We start from the raw sequence: 17,950 nt of genomic DNA, 5'->3' as shown, positions 1-17,950 counted from the left end.
TTCTTCAACAGTTGGCAGCATTGGTATGCGGCAGGTACTGACTTGTTCCGTAGCCTATTCTCTACAGCTACAGTTGGTGGGAGCCCTTAGCGTTGAACAGTTGTGTTGTTACAGTGTAAAGTATGGAACCCTGCGTAGACGGTCAGCCAATGCAATTTAAGCAACGTGCAGTCATTGAATTCTTAACAGCAGAAGGTGTCACCTTGAAGGAGATTCATCAGAGAATGAAAGCAGTTTATGGTGAATGTGTTGATGTGAGTACTGTGCATCATTGGGCAAGTACATTTAAAGATATTGAGGTGGGAATATCTGACCTGCATGACAAACACAGAGTTAGACATCCTGTGACAACAACCACCAAGTTTCACAAGCAAAATGTTGACAGATTGATTCAGGATGATCAGCGTATTGTAGTGCCTTGAGAATTTCGGTGTAAATTCTAGAGACCCTCGTATTTCCACTGTCTCAAACACGTGTTATTTTAGAGATGAGTGTGGTAAAATAGAACTGTGTCTATTGCACCACAATTGTGTGTGTCCAGGACGGACATGTATCGGACGGATGATCAGCGTGGGCAGGTAGTCGCTGAGCCCGCCTAAGAAGTTACACGTCCTTCTCAAGGAATAAACGTGCCGTACTTCGTGCAATGTCAAACATTATTGTGTGAACATTTGAATGTTGTTGAAAGAAGAAAAGAGACAATTACTTATTCATTCATTTTCTTACTTTCGTAAGGTCAGGACAGTTGTTTCGTCAAATTTGAGATAATGTCGATACTTTATTTATTGAAAATGTACATAATAGTTTCTAACATTAAGATGATGTACGGGAACTTACCAAATGTCAAAATTCATGTGTCAAAGGATCGAGAGAACCTCAGTGTGTATAGTTGCTTTGTCCACTGGAAGTGTATAATGGCTGTTGCATTATTAATCAATTAACTGCTAAAGTAAATCGTCACATCAAGACCGCCAGAACAGGGCGACCAAAGTGAGCACTACACAAAAAGGAGGAATTTTTGGAAGAAGATTGAGATGAGAAAAAGTTGAGAGTTGCCATAGCAACATATAACAACAAGACGAAAACATTTGTCTGCAAGATTCGATTAAGATGATTTGGTTGTGGGGAGGAAGCAATCCTCACACATGCAGTAATCAGCTGATGCCGATGCAGTAACCAGCCGATGCCGACGCAGTAACCAGCCGATGCCAACTCAGTCGCAGTAACCCGCCATTGTTGCTGGTTGCTGTTTGAGTTGCTGACTTTGCACCTGCCGACACCGACGCCGCGACCAACATTTGACACTGCCGGCTCTCATTTGGTTCACTGGTGCCGTTTCTACACCTCACTGACACAGTCTACAAACCTAAGACGGGTGAGCTCAAGATAATAACTATTTGAAGGTAAACTAGGGTGGTCATTATTCACAGAGAGGATTTTTTTTAATGATCACAAGACCACAGAAACTTAGGACTACGGAGAAGGAACAACCTACAGAAACTGTAGAACGAGCCATGGCAATGACAGTGACTAAGGTCATGCCAAACTAGACTGAAGTAGCAAAATTAATTAAGGGACTAAGTCTGAAGTTAAACTCAGTGAATACTCAGTTAAATACTATGTTAGATGTACAGAGACAAGAACTAAGTGACCAAAATCTGCCTTTAAGTGAAAAATTAGGAGCACAAGGTGAAGCTTTAAATTCTAAATTTGAGGTGTTAAATGATAGAGTGGAAAATTTATGAGTAGATTTAAAGAATGAATTAAGTAATTGTTTAACTGTACAAATGAATCAAATGTTTACACACTTTAACCAACCCCAGGATGATCAATTTCAGAAGCTGACCCAGAAATTAGAATTTGATATTGAGGAAAAGTCTACCAATATAGAGTCTGAATTTAATGAGAAGTTAGGGTCATTTCAAAGTGTGTGTAATGTTACATTCGATGCAATGAAACACAGATTACATACCTTAAAAGATACCATTGAGAGAGAAGACAAACTGATCCCTATAGTCCAATCACAAATTGCAGGGGTCAACACTCATGTAGAAGTGGTAGAGAGAAATTTTAATGAAAAGCTAGCAACCTCTGACGCCATAAATATAAGCGGTCTGGAGGAACAGGTAGAGGAATTAATCAACCGGAAAGTTGCCGAAAGGGTAAACACAGAGAACGTTACACCACGTTTAGTGTTGGAACTTGATGATACTAAAAAAGGCATAGACAATTTGTGGAAGGAATTTAAACTTATCCAGAATAAGATAGAGAAAGGGGCAGCTTCACAGAATGTAGTGTTGACTAGTAAAGTGGTAGTTGTTTTGTTGAGGGGAGACTTTCACACAAAATGTAATGACAAGTGCTGGTCTGCACTTGCTCAAGTGAGGTTAAGAGCAGATCCATGGGATCCGGGTGGAGTCACATCGTTTCCCAGGGACGTTAACATTCTGTGTTAACGGGTGGATGACGACTGTCAGATCCCGAGTTGGGTTCGGTGTTACTTCCATATTCGTTTTCCTACATCAAATTCTCTTCAAGTCTTATACTATCCTGTATTCTGTTTTCTTCCTCTTCTATTGTCATATAGTTCAGTACTTGGGCATACTCATCTAGACGTCGCAGACAAGCAGGGATGACATCAAAGTCATACTGCTTCGTGTGGAGGTAGTAGTAAGTGATCTCGTCAATATACACAGTCTTACTTGTTTTACGAATGCTGTGATTCCCCTTTGTATATTCACCGTGATGAATTGGGTTGTTATAACGAGTCAACACTGAAGCACTGGGTAATATATCATAATATGTGAATTGACAGCATGCTCTGCTCTAGTCATCAAGGATCTTGAATCTGATCATAGTTATGTTTTATTTTTGCAGAAAGTAGCCTTTGAACATAATCTCATCACATTTTCAATATGAACCTGTCTCCATGGATTGTTAGGTCATATTTTTGCTTAACCAATCAGTCTCTCCGGCCATCCGCATATAGTTAGGTCATATTTTTGCTTACCCAACCAACGTATAGTTAGGTCTGATTCGGGCCTACACTATTGGAGGATATGATACAACACGAATCTTTCTATATTTGCAATGATATGATACATAGTATTTATAATTTCTACTTATGATGATATGATACATAATTTCTACTTGTGATGATATGATACATAGTTTTCTACTTATTATGGAATAATTTATACCTTTTGTGAAATGGGATATGAATGGGGAGGGTTTACATAAATTTTGAAAGGGGTGGGTAGTTTAGGTACAAACATGACTAACACTACACACACACACACACCACACCTTTCAAACGATCCTTGCAGACAAGTGTGACTGATTCTTCACCATTCCAGTTTCATAGGAGTTGCTAAGATCTTTCTTCACGCACTTCAAAGGCGAAGGTGAGACCGTTTGTTCTGCAGGAGATGTTTAACATCATACCTCCTCCGGCTTCTCACTCAAGTACTGGCAAAGTGGAGATCCTGGGGAAGGGGGGTGGGAAGGATTTCCTGTCTTTGGAGCTATCTTCCTCCTCTTCTTCGATATTTGCAACCATTTCTACTCTTTCCTTTCTTACTTCGCTTTTGAGTACCAGTCTATCTTTCCCTCTATCCATATTCATACACTTCTATCGCTGAAGTCCTCCTCAATTTCCGTGGTTTTCTATAACCTTCAGCTTATTTTCCATAAACTGACCAAAGAATCAGGCTACACGACTACCCATATGCATACACACAACTAAACACAAAGACACAAACAGGAAGAGAACAGTTCAAGATAATGTGGGAATCGTCATGTGTTGGAGGGGGAAAATTGTGCACATAGTGACAGGTACGTGCACCTGGTTATGTGAGGTGATGGTTCCACGTCATGTAAAGGTATTTACAGGGATATATTTTTATATGTAAGAGCTAAGAGTATTTATGGTTATGATGATCGTATTACACTAGTATGTGTACATGAGAGGAGGAGGAACATATTGTGGTTCGTTATACTACATCGTCTACTTTAAGTAGACAGAATTGGTGTCCAGTCTAACAACTATTCTGACGAATTGTAGGATAATGGGACAAGCAGAGTATAAGTAGGAGATCTTTAGCATACGGCAAATAATGGAGAAGTGTTATGAGTGGAACAGGGAATTGTATCTATACTTTATAGATCTAGAAAAGGCATATGACCGGGTTCCTAGGAGGAAGTTATTGTCTGTTCTACAAGATTATGGAATAGGAGGCAAACTTTTGCAAGCAGTTAAAGTTCTTCACATGGATAGTCAGGCAGCAGTTAGAGTTGACGGTAAATTGAGTTCATGGTTCAGAGTAGTTTCAGGGGTAAGACAAGGCTGCAACCTGTCTCCACTGTTGTTCATATTATTTATGGATCATATGTTGAAAACAATGGACTGGCTGGGTGAGATTAAGATATGTGAACACAAAATAAGCAGTCTTGCATATGCGGATGACTTAGTTGTGATGGCAGATTCGATTGAAAGTTTGCAAAGTAATATTTCAGAGCTAGATCAGAAATGTAAGGACTATTGTATGAAGATTAGCATCTCCAAAACGAAAGTAATGTCAGTGGGAAAGAAATATAAATGGATTGAGTGCCAAATAGGAGGAACAAAGTTAGAACAGGTGGACGGTTTCAAGTACTTAGGATGCATATTCTCACACGATGGCAACATAGTGAAAGAACTGGAAGCAAGGTGTAGCAAAGCTAATGCAGTGAGCGCTCAGCTACGATCTACTCTCTTCTAAAAGAAGGAAGTCAGTACCAAGACTAAGTTATCTGTGCACCGTTCAATCTTTCGACCAACTTTGTTGGGAGCGAAAGCTGGGTGGATTCAGGTTACCTTACCAACAAGGTTGAGGTTACGGATATGAAAGTAGCTAGGATGATTGCAGGTACTAGTAGATGGGAACAATGGCAGGAAGGTGTCCACAATGACGAAATCAAAGAAAAAAACTGGGAATGAACTCTATAGATGTAGCAGTCAGGGCGAACAGGCTTAGATGGTGGGGTCATGTTACGCGCATGGGAGAAGCAACGTTACCCAAGAGACTCATGGATTCAGCAGTAGAGGGTAGGAGGAATCGGGGCAGACCAAGGAGAAGGTAGCTGGATTCGGTTAAGAATGATTTTGAAGTAATAGGTTTAACATCAGAAGAGGCACCAATGTTAGCAATGAATAGGGGATCATGGAGGAACTGTATAAGGGGGGCTATGCTCCAGACTGAACGCTGAAAGGCATAACCAGTCTTAAATGATGATGATATATATATATAAAGATGATGAGACTTACCAAACAAAAGCGCTGGCAGGTTGATAGACACACAAACAAACACACACAATTCTAGTTTTCGCAACCAACGGTTGCCTCGTCAGGAAAGAGGGGAGGATTTCGGTTTTAAGGGAGAGGGTAAGGAGTCATTCCACACATATACAGACACAAGCCTGCTTGTGTCTGTATATGTGTGGATGGATATGTGTGTGTGTGCGCGAGTGTGTACCCGTCCTTTTTCCCCCCTAAGGTAAGTCTTTCCGCTCCCGGGACTGGAATGACTCCTTACCCTCTCCCTTAAAACCCACATCCTTTCGTCTTTCCCTCTCCTTCCCTCTTTCCTGATGAGGCAACAGTTTGTTGCGAAAGCTTGAATTTTGTGTGTATGTTTGTGTGTCTATCGACCTGCCAGCGCTTTTGTTTGGTAAGTCTCATCATCTTTGTTTTTAGTTATATTTTTCCTACGTGGAATGTTTCCCTCTATTATATATATTTCTAAAAAGAAAGATGATAAGACTTACCAAACAAAAGCGCTGGCAGGTCGATAGACACACAAACAAACACAAACATACACACAAAATTCTAGCATTCGCAACCAACGGTTGCCTCGTCAGGAAAGAGGGAAGGAGAGGGAAAGACAAAAGGATTTGGGTTTTAAGGGAGAGGGTAAGGAGTCATTCCAATCCCGGGAGCAGAAAGACTTACCTTAGGGGGAAAAAAGGACAGGTATACACTCGCACACACACACATATCCATCCGCATATACACAGACACAAGCAGACATTTGTAAAGGCAAAGAGTTTGGGCAGGGATGTCAGTCGGGGCGGAAGTACAGAGGCAAAGATGAAAGACAGGTGAGGTATGAGCGGCGGCAGATTGAAATTAGAAATTAGCGGAGATTGAGGCCTGGCGGATAGCGAGAAGAGAGGATATGCTGAAGGGCAAGTTCCCATCTCCGGAGTTCTGACAGGTTGGTGTTAGTGGGAAGTATCCAGATAACCCGGACGGTGTAACACTGTGCCAAGATGTGCTGGCCGTGCACCAAGGCATGTTTAGCCACAGAGTGATCCTCATTACCAACAAACACTGTCTGCCTGTGTCCATTCATGCGAATGGACAGTTTGTTGCTGGTCATTCCCACATAGAACGCTTCACAGTGTAGGCAGGTCAGTTGGTAAATCACGTGGGTGCTTTTGTATCCATCCACACATATACAGACACAAGCAGACATATTAAAAGGCAAAGAGTTTGGGCAGAGATGTCAGTTGAGGCAGAAGTGCAGAGGCAAAGATGTTGTTGAATGACAGGTGAGGCATGAGTGGCGGCAACTTGAAATTAGCAGAGATTGAGGCCTGGTGGATAACGGGAAGAGAGGATATATTGAAGGGCAAGTTCCCATCTCCGGAGTTCGGATAGGTTGGTGTTAGTGGGAAGTATCCAGATAACCCGGACGGCGTAACACTGTGCCAAGATGTGCTGGCCATGCACCAAGGCATGTTTAGCCACAGGGTGATCCTCATTACCCACAAACACTGTCTGATGATGATGTTTGGTTTGTGGGGTGCTCAACTGCGTGGTTATCAGTGCCCGTACAATTACCCAATCTTTGCTCAGTCCAATTTCGCCACTTTCCTGGATGATGATGAAATGATGAGGACAACACAAACACCCAGTCATCTCGAGGCAGGTGAAAATCCCTGACCCCGCCGGGAATCGAACCCGGGACCCCGTGCTTGGGAAGCGAGAACGCTACCGCGAGACCACGAGCGGCGGACACAAACACTGTCTGCCTGTGTCCATTCATGTGAATTGACAGTTTGTTGCTCGTCATTCCCACACAGAATGCGTCACACTGTACGCAGGTCAGTTTGTAAATCATGTGGGTGCTTTCACACGTGGCTCTGCCTCTGATCGTGTACACCTTCCGGGTTACAGGACTGGAGTAGGTGGTGGTGGGAGGGTGCATGGGACAGGTTTTACACCGGGGGCGGTTACAAGGGTAGGAGCCAGAGGGTAGGGAAGGTGGTCTGGGGATTTCATAGGGATGAACTAAGAGGTTACGAAGGTTAGGTGGACGGCGGAAAGACACTCTTGGTGGAGTGGGGAGGATTTCATGAAGGATGGATCTCATTTCAGGGCAGGATTTGAGGAAGTCGTATCCCTGCTGGAGAGCCACATTCAGAGTCTGATCCAGTCCCGGAAAGTATCCTGTCACAAGTGGGGCACTTTTGTGGTTCTTCTGTGGGAGGTTCTGGGTTTGAGGGGGTGAGGAAGTGACTCTGGTTATTTGCTTCTGAACCAGGTCGGGAGGATAGTTGCGGGATGCGAAAGCTGTTTTCAGGTTGTTGGTGTAATGGTTCAGGGATTCCGGACTGGAGCAGATTCGTTTGTCACGAAGACCTAGGCTGTAGGGAAGGGAATGTTTGATGTGGAATGAGTGGCAGCTGTCGTAATGGAGGTACTGTTGCTTGTTGGTGGGTTTGATGTGGACGGCAGTGTGAAGCTGGCCATTGGACAGGTGGAGGTCAACGTCAAGGAAAGTAGCATGGGATTTGGAGTAGTACCAGGTGAATCTGATGGAACCAAAGGAGTTGAGGTTGGAGAGGAAATTCTGGAGTTCTTCTTCACTGTGAGTCCAGATCATGAAGATGTCATTGATGACATCTTTCCGGGACTGGATCAGACTCTGAATGTGGCTCTCCAGCAGGTATACGACTTCCTCAAATCTTGCCCTGAAATGAGATCCATCCTTCATGAAATCCTCCCCACTCCACCAACAGTGTCTTTCCGCCGTCCACCTAACCTTCGTAACCTCTTAGTTCATCCCTATGAAATCCCCAAACCACCTTCCCTACCCTCTGGCTCCTACCCTTGTAACCGCCCCCGGTGTAAAACCTGTCCCATGAACCCTCCCACCACCACTTACTCCAGTCCAGTAACCCGGAAGATGTACACGATCAAAGGCAGAGCCACGTGTGAAAGCACCCACGTGATTTACCAACTGACCTGCCTACACTGTGACGCATTCTATGTGGGAATGACCAGCAACAAACTGTCCCTTCGCATGAATGGACACAGGCAGACAGTGTTTGTGGGTAATGAGGATCACCCTGTGGCTAAACATGCCTTGGTGCACAGCCAGCACATCTTGGCACAGTGTTACGCCGTCCGGGTTATCTGGATACTTCCCACTATCACCAACCTATCCGAACTCCAGAGATGGGAACTTGCCCTTCAATATATTCTCTCTTCCCGTTATCCACCAGGCCTCAATCTCTGCTAATTTCAAGTTCCCGCCACTCATACCTCACCTGTCATTCAACAACATCTTTGCCTCTGCACTTCTGCCTCAACTGACATCTCTGCCCAAACTCTTTGCCTTTTAATATGTCTGCTTGTGTCTGTATATGTGTGGATGGATATGTGTGTGTGTGTGTGTGAGTGTATACCCGTCCTTGTGTGTCTATCGACCTGCCTATATCTAAAAACAAAGATGATGTGACTTACCAAACGAAAGCGCTGGCACGTCGATAGACACACAAACAAACACAAACATACACATACACATACACATACGTGTGAAAGCACCCACGTGATTTACCAACTGACCTGCCTACACTGTGAAGCGTTCTATGTGGGAATGACCAGCAACAAACTGTCCATTCGCATGAATGGACACAGGCAGACAGTGTTTGTTGGTAATGAGGATCACCCTGTGGCTAAACATGCCTTGGTGCACGGCCAGCACATCTTGGCACAGTGTTACACCGTCCGGGTTATCTGGATACTTCCCACTAACACCAACCTGTCTGAACTCCGGAGATGGGAACTTGCCCTTCAGCATATCCTCTCTTCTCGCTATCCGCCAGGCCTCAATCTCCGCTAATTTCTAATTTCAATCTGCCGCCGCTCATACCTCACCTGTCTTTCAACATCATCTTTGCCTCTATACTTCCGTCCCGACTGACATCTCTGCCCAAACTCTTTGCCTTTACAAATGTCTGCTTGTGTCTGTGTATATGCGGATGGATATGTGTGTGTGTGTGCGAGTGTATACCTATCCTTTTTTTCCCCTAAGGTAAGTCTTTCCGCTCCCGGGATTGGAATGACTCCTTACCCTCTCCCTTAAAACCCATATCCTTTTGTCTTTCCTTCTCCTTCCCTCTTTCCTGACGAGGCAACCGTTGGTTGCGAAAGCTAGATTTTTGTGTGTATGTTTGGGTTTGTTTGTGTGTCTATCGACCTGCCAGCGCTTTTGTTTGGTATATATATATATATATATATATATATATATATATATATATATATATATATATATATATATATATATATTTAAAAAGAAAGATGATGAGACTTACCAAACAAAAGTGCTGGCAGGTCGATAGACACACAAACAAACACAAACATACACACAAAAATCTAGCTTTCGCAACCAACGGTTGCCTCGTCAGGAATTTTGTGTGTATGTTTGTGTTTGTTTGTGTGTCTATCGACCTGCCAGCACTTTTGTTTGGTAAGTCTCATCATCTTTCTTTTTAAATATATTTTTCCCACGTGGAATGTTTCCCTCTATTATATATATATATATATATATATATATATATATATATATATATATATAGACAGAGAGAGAGAGAGAGAGAGAGAGAGAGAGAGAGAGAGAGAGAGAGAGGGAAACATTCCACGTGGGAAAAATATATCTAAAAACAAAGATGATGTGACTAGGGTTTATAAAGATGTATGCTAGGGCAATGGACTATCAAGCCTACTCAGGAAGGAGGAGGAGGGCGCACCCAGCATTGATTGGATGGAAAAGGGCAGATAGGAAGATCCAAGAAAGGCTGACCTAAACTGCGAGGGCAGGAGTACCAAGAAGAGGGTCAACCTGTACCACAGTATATTAGGAATTTGTTTAAAGGGCAATACCTACCAAAACAGGAGGAGGAAGTGCTTTCATAGTATCAACCCGTATGTGAGGTATAGGTACTGTGCCTAAAGGAAAAGGGCAGTATCGTGACAAAAGTCACACATTTTGTGGAGATTATTCTGGTAAGTTTGAATTCTCGTTTCCACTTGCATTGTTATGTTTGTGTGAAGTTACATGTGTTGAAAAGAACATCTTTATTTACCCAGTGTTCCTCCAGATTGTAAAGGGTATTGAATAAATCCATACTTAGAAAAAGTAGTATGCGAAGTAAGGGCAAATAACAGCATATGCTTGGGCAATGCACACTTGGAGTTTATGACTGAACAGGGAACAGAAAGATTCTTGTCATTATTATAATGTTTACATTGGTCAAAAGGCCCATGAGAGATCTATATGTGAAGCACTCAACGGCTAAAAAAAAAAAAAAAAAAAGTATAAAATATCGTGTGTTTGAGCTAAGGGGAGGGATATGTAGTGGCTCGAGAATTATTCTAGAGACCTTCGTATTTCCACCATCTCGAACACGCGTTATTTTAGAGATGAGTGTGGTAAAGTAGAAGTGTGTCTACTGCACCACAATTATGTGTGCGCGGGACGGACATGTATCAGACGGATGATCAGCATGGGCAGGTAGTCGCCGAGCCCGCCTAAGAATTTACACGTCCAGCTCAAGGAATACACGCACTGCAATCCGTGCGACGTCACACATTATTGTGTGAACATTTAAATGCTGTTGAAAGAAGAGAAAAGACAATTACTTATTCATTCATTCTCTTACTTTCATAAGGTCTGGACAGTTGTCTTGTTAAACTTGGAGAGATTTGTAGACTGTATTTATGCAAAAATGAATGTGATAGTTCCTGACAGACCAGAAGGTGCCGAGCTTATGAAAATGTTTTAGTTGTATGAAAACTGTTGTGTGTGATGAAAATACAGTGAGATTGAGTTCAAAGTATTCTTGAGTGTACGGAGTTACTATATATATAAGCGCTGGCAGGTCGATAGACACACAAACAAACACAAACATACACACAAAATCTAGCTTTCGCAACCAACGGTTGCCTCGTCAGGAAAGAGGGAAGGAGAAGGAAAGACAAAAGGATATGGGTTTCCCTCTATTATATATATATATATATATATATATATATATATATATATATATATATATATATATATATAATAGAGGGAAACATTCCACGTGGGAAAAATATATTTAAAAATATTTCTTTTTAAATATATTTTTCCCACGTGGAATGTTTCCCTCTATTATATATATATATATATAGGCCTTTACAAATGTCTGCTTGTGCCTGTGTATGTGTGGATGGATATGTGTGTGTGTGCGAGTGTAAACCTGTCCTTTTTTCCCCCTAAGGTAAGTCTTTCCGCTCCCGGGATTGGAATGACTCCTTACCCTCTCCCTTAAAACCCAATCCTTTTGTCTTTCCTTCTCCTTCCCTCTTTCCTGACGAGGCAATCGTTGGTTGCGAAAGCTAGAGTTTTGTGTGTATGTTTGTGTTTATTTGTGTGTCTATCGACCTGCCAGCGCTTTTGTTGGGTAAGTCTCATCATCTTTCTTTTTATATATATATATATATATATATATATATATATATATATATATATATATATATATATATATATAAAGGGGGGGGGGAGGGGAGTGTGAGTCTTGCACATCAGTACCACACGGCCACCCTTAATCACCAGAAACTGCCAAAGTATCACTCAGAGAGAAATTGCAAGCACAACTAGCATTTCACAAGAATGTGTGAGTCACATTATTGCTTTGCTTCGCTATCGGAAGATCTGTGCATGATGGATGTCCTGGATGCTGATTCCTGAAATGAAAGTGCACAGACTTGAAATTTGCCAGGAACTCCTTTCGCGTTATGAGAATGAAGATGACGCCTTTATTCCTTAAATTGTGACAGGAGATGAAACATGGGTACACCATTATGACCTGGAGACAAAATGTCGGTCTATGGAATATTGACACAAAGATTCATCCCAGAAAAAGAAATTCAAGACTCAGCCTTCAGCTGGAAAAATCATGGCCACAGTGTTCTGGGACACAGATGGTGTTATCCATATTGATTTCCTTGATTATGGAACAACAATAAATTCAAAGCATTACATCACAACACTGCAAACTCTGAAATGACAGCTGACAAGGGTCTGAAAGGAAAAGGGAAATGTTTTCCTGCAGCATGACGATGCCAAACCATACCCTTCACGCGCCACCACAGCAGAACTTCAGAGACTGAATCTCACCACCATACGGCACCCTCCACACTGTCTAGATTTAGCACCGTCTGACTTCCGTCTGTTCCCGATAATGAAAGACGGGCTGCGGGGACATCATTATGCTTCTGATGAAGACGTTGAGAGAACTGTGAGACTGTGTTTGTGGAAACAGAGTGTCGACTTCTTCCGGGACAGATTCAGAAAACTTGTTCATCATTAGCAGAAGCATATCCAATTGGCTGGTGATTATGTGGAAAAGTGAATATTGGTAATTAAAGATCACATTCTAAGGATTATTTCTGCATTTGATTGATCAAAATACTCCTATCCAAACCCAATTAATGAAATGGAGGTATTACTTTTCATTCAACCCTCATACATTGGGAAGAATCTCCTACCATGCACTACATAGTGTTTCGCAGGTGTAGATGTAAATGTTCGTCATGCAATGAACTCAGAATAAGAACTCAAAGTCAGGTACAAGGTGTCCGACCTGGGGTTGCTGACAGCTTTACTTACTCCCAAATAATGACAGGCTGTTCCAATAATTTTGTTCCTATCCTTTATGACGAATAAAAAGAGTTTATACAGAATCAAATATTATGAAGGAAGAGGTATCACTGCCTGTGAATATTACAACTATTTGTACTTTCACACTTTAATTACACTATTTGGTTTATTATTCCACGGAAGAAAAAGTACACTGAAAACATAAAATTAAAAATATTCTGCTAACTTTACACAAGTTTCAATATAAATATGCAAGATAAGAAACAAATAAAAATTTTTAGAACCTGATTCCATGTGGAATGTACGCAAGTAGAATGAATGGCAAGTTCCAAGTTGAGGACGACCAATGTGTGCGTCAACAGAAGAGACAATGTCTGCCTTGGTGCAGCGTGCCACTCGATTCAAAACACTTGAACGTACATTCAGTGCTAGGGTTATTCCTTGTGCAAGCAACAAATCCTGTGCCAGACGGGACACTCCACGCCCTACAAGCAAAATATCTGGTTGCAAGGCCACAATACGTGCAACTGCATTACGCAGATATTCGTGCTCCTGAAACACACAGTAATTTTGATCATCAAAAACAGATTATTATTTGCACTATATAATACTAATCAAAACTTAGTTTGTATACAGTGATTCAGTTGAGGATTTATAACACATGATAATTAAGTAATATTTTGAGCTGTATTGATGTCTACGAAAAACAGTTTAATATTAAATGTAAAACAAAACAAACTGAATCTTAAAATCTCCCATATTTGCTAAGGAAGGGGTCCTCACAACTCTATATCTGCCAATGATGCTTAACTCTTGATGAAATGGAAGAATGCTGTTAGCTCTAATTTTCCTGGATGTGCCTTTCAAAGAAAACAATTAAACATACATTTCAAGACTATGTTGACAAAATGGAATACACACCTGAAACAAATGAAAATTTTTGATATGACCAGAACTCGAAGGAGGAGTTCCTGCTTTAAGGGAGCAGTCACCTTGCCATTAGGATCTTTAAGCACAGCTCTTGGCATTACATGTATTCTCAGTGTCACTTTATGTTCTGTCCAAGATCAAACAATGGAAAATATGAGAATCAAACAATGGAAAATATGAGAATCAAACAATGGAAAATATGAGACGGAATAACAACATTTGAGCCTAGGCAGCTGAAGATGACAGTTGCTATTTGTGTGAGAGTTTTGAATGTTGGGGGTTTTGCTTTTTCTATGTATGATGCAGGACAAGTTTCTATAGTTGACTAATATCTTGCAGTCTCTTTCAGTGTACCTGGCTGCCACTCAATGCCTATTCTTTAGGTTCTGCCCCATATTCCTTATTTTTGTGAGAGGTTAGCCATCTCAAGCAGATCACCACTGGAAAGGAATGTGGATGGAGGCCATTAGTTGGTTTTCCCCAACCAGGGAATGTTTCTAAATACATACAATGCAAGAAATTAAATATTTGTTGGTGAATCATTAATAGTCATGAGAAAAGGGTCTCAGGGAGTCCATATGGAACTTTAATGCTATGAGGCTCTGCTTTATTAAACAGAGAAAATCCTTCTATATTTACATCACTCGGATCACTCTGTGAGCTTCGTCTGGTTGATTTTGCATGATCAACAACTTCCCTCTTACGAAGCCAAGATGTTAATGCAATTCAAATTTGGTTTGCAGCAGCTTGTTTAATCATTCCAAGTAAAAAAAAATAAAAAAAGGAAAAACCGTAAGACCTGTCATAAACTGATGTATTGAATCACATTATTTTTTCATTGTTTTATATATAGACTGAATGAATTATAAACAGTGGCAAAGGTAAATTAACAAGTTATTTTGTGGAAAGGATAATATTTTGATACATCGTTAAATATCTGTATGAAACAAAATAAGAAATACACCCTTCAATTTATTAATTCATGTATCTTCACAGTAGTGTACGGATATATGCTTGGATCCATCATATCAGCATTGTTAAAAATGTGTATTTCAACTGTTCATTAAAAGTGTTATGGAAAGTTATTAGAAAAATCAATATTTATTTGCATGGTTAAGAGATCAACTCCAATCTGTTCATTATTTCCCTCGCTGCCGAGATCCTGCATCAAAAGTCTCAGTGCAGACAAGAAGAATTTACATGGTATCCAGAGGAGCATTCCTGCATTGACATTGTCACAATCAAACTAAACACAATAGAATTAATGTGAAGCAGTGTGTAATGTAAATTATGTTCATTGACCTTGAATGTATTGATATTAAAGGTCTATTCATGTTGGTCAATTAAAGTGCACACAGGATTGACCAACATGAATAGACCTTTAATATCAATACATTCAAGGTCAATGAACATAATTTACATTACACACTGCTTCACATTAATTCTATTGTGTTTAGTTTGATTGTGACAATGTCAATGCAGGAATGCTCCTCTGGATACCATGTAAATTCATAAATTACCTTCAAATTTTTCAACTTTTCTTTCCCATCAATTTTTCCAGCTATTCAAGCAATTATTAATCAATTTCCATTCCCACATACCTATTCATTGACTTCTGGAAGAGGCTTGAGCACTACTATACTGAAGCTGATGAAAACTTATTTTAATAAAGAAAATCTCTGTTCATCTAAACCAAATGGTGACTGGCAATTACTCAGTTGTCCCTGTAAAGGTAAGGCTTCTTGATGGTTGCTGTACCTTCTACTGTGTCTCCTAGTGAGATCTGTAGCTGATTTTTGAACAGGATGGACTGCCTGAAGCCTTAGAATATATACCATTCACACAAACACCAATGTGTGTTTTAACCTAAAAGTGCACTACAACACTTTTTGTGCAGTCTTAGGTCACCCCATGAAGATTTATAAATACATTTATAAACCAAAGACAATCAAATTTAGCTCTATTGGATTTGTTTTCTATGAGTGAAAAGGAAGAGTCATTTACGAAACCTGACATTCAGAAGAAATCCTATGGTATAAACAGCATAAACAAAACTTATTTGCCAGTGTATGTACCAAAGCATGACTCACAATGGCATTGTTAAAAAACAAAAGTTGACCACCACTCTCAAGCATGCTCCTGAAAGGTATTGGAAAGAGCAATAGTAGTACTGACTTTCTCTTTTCCACAGAGAAAAGAAGAAAACTCTGTTTTCAGTGATGAGTGGAATTTAGTAAAGTTCTGTTCTTTGATCTTGCACAAGCTCGAATGTAATAGACATTTGGGCAATTTCTGAATTTTTTGTTGTTGTTGTTGTTGTTGTTGTTGTTGTTGTTGTTGATGATGATGATGATGATGATATCGGACCAAAGAATTTTTGGTGCAGATGTTCACACTAGTATGTCCTGCACAAGCTTCTTCATCTCTGAATAAACTAATGCAACCAGCATCCACTTGAATATGCTTACTGTATTCATGCTCAGGACTCCCTCACAATTTTTTGCTTTCCTCATCCCCCTCACTCTCCCCTTACCCAAGTAAACACACACTTTCCTCAGTAACCGAACTGATGTCTCAAAATATGTCTTTTCAAGCTTCTTTTAGTCCAGTTATGCCCCCCATCTCTTTCTTCACCAATTCGATTCAGTTTGTTGTTGTTGTTGTTGTTGTTGTGGGCTTCAGTCCTGAGACTGGTTTGATGCAGCTCTCCATGCTACTCTACCCTGTGCAAGCTTCTTCATCTCCCAGTACTTACTGCAACCTACATCCTTCTGAATCTGCTTAGTGTATTCATCTATTGGTCTCCCTCTACGATTTTTACCCTCCACGCTGCCCTCCAATGCTAAATTTGTGATCCATTGATGCCTTAGAACATGTCCTTACAACCGGTCTCTTCTTCTTGTCAAGTTGTGCCACAAACTCCTCTTCTCCCCAATTCAGTACTTCATTATTAATTGTTTGGTCTATCCATCTAGTCTTGAACATTTTTCTGTAGCACAACATTTCAAAAGTTTCTCTTCTTTTCTTATCTCAACTGTTTGTCCACATTTTGCTGCTGTACAATGCTACACTTCAGACTGATACTGCTACACAAGACTTTATAACATTTACATTTGTATTAGATGGTAACAAATATTTCTTTTTCAATATAATTTTGTGCTAGAGCCAGTCTGCCTTTTTTATCCTCTCTGGTTCAGCCATCATCAGTTACATTAATGTCCGAATAGCTAAACTCACTACTACATTACTGTTTTATTTCTTAATCTCATTTCCTCAGCATCAACTGATTTAATTCAACTGCTTTTTACTACCCTAATTTCAGTTTTGTTGATGATCATCTTATAATCTCTTTTCAAGACAGTGTCTATTTCGTTCAGCTGCTCTTCTATGTCCTTTACCATCTCTGACAAAATTACAGTATCATCAACAAAGCTTAAAATTTTCATTACTTCTCCATTAGTTTTAATCCTATTTCCAAATTTCTTCTCACTTTCCTTTACTGCTTCCTCAGCATGCAGATTTAATAACTTGGAGGTAGGCTACAGCTTTATCTCACTCCCCTCTCAACAATTGCTTCCCTTCTATGTATCCTGGATGCAGCCTAGTAAGTTAAATAACCTTTTTCTCCCCATACCTTACCCTTGCTACCTTCAATATCTAAGAGAGAGCAATCCAGTAAAAAAAAGGAAACTTTCTCTAAATCTACAATTGCCTCACGTGTCCCCACATTTCTTCGGAACCCAAAATAAACTCCCCCAACATCAGCTTCTACCAGGTTTTTTCTTCGGAACCCAAAATAAACTCCCCCAACATCAGCTTCTACCAGGTTTTTTCTTCGGAACCCAAAATAAACTTCCCCAACATCAGCTTCTACCAGGTTTTCCACTTATTTATAAATTAATTTATGTTGATATTTTGCAATCTTGGCTTTGGTTGTACTCTCACTCGTCAGTACCTGCCTCCCTTGGAATTGTAATTACTACATTCTCCTCTAAGTATAGGGAGTCAACAGAAATATGGAAACATCAAAAACACAATCCATTACCATGCCT

The 17,950-nt window shown here is 40.6% G+C and overlaps 1 protein-coding gene across 2 annotated transcripts in view; it reads right to left on the bottom strand.

Moving 5' to 3' along the window:
- Positions 1-17,950, bottom strand: part of LOC126175358 (1-phosphatidylinositol 3-phosphate 5-kinase) — a 418,246-nt gene that overhangs the window by 252,084 nt on the left and 148,212 nt on the right. For both annotated transcript variants that reach the window (XM_049922107.1, XM_049922108.1), the window contains exon 12: positions 13,253-13,520. In XM_049922107.1, coding sequence (XP_049778064.1) covers positions 13,253-13,520 — 268 coding nt within the window. The remainder of the gene's footprint in view (positions 1-13,252; positions 13,521-17,950) is intronic.

The sequence above is a fragment of the Schistocerca cancellata genome, chromosome 3, assembly GCF_023864275.1.
Source record: "Schistocerca cancellata isolate TAMUIC-IGC-003103 chromosome 3, iqSchCanc2.1, whole genome shotgun sequence".
In the NCBI taxonomy this organism is placed as follows: Eukaryota; Metazoa; Arthropoda; class Insecta; order Orthoptera; family Acrididae; genus Schistocerca; species Schistocerca cancellata.
Note: the sequence above shows the minus strand (reverse complement) of the source record. Positions and strands in the feature narration are given on the sequence as shown.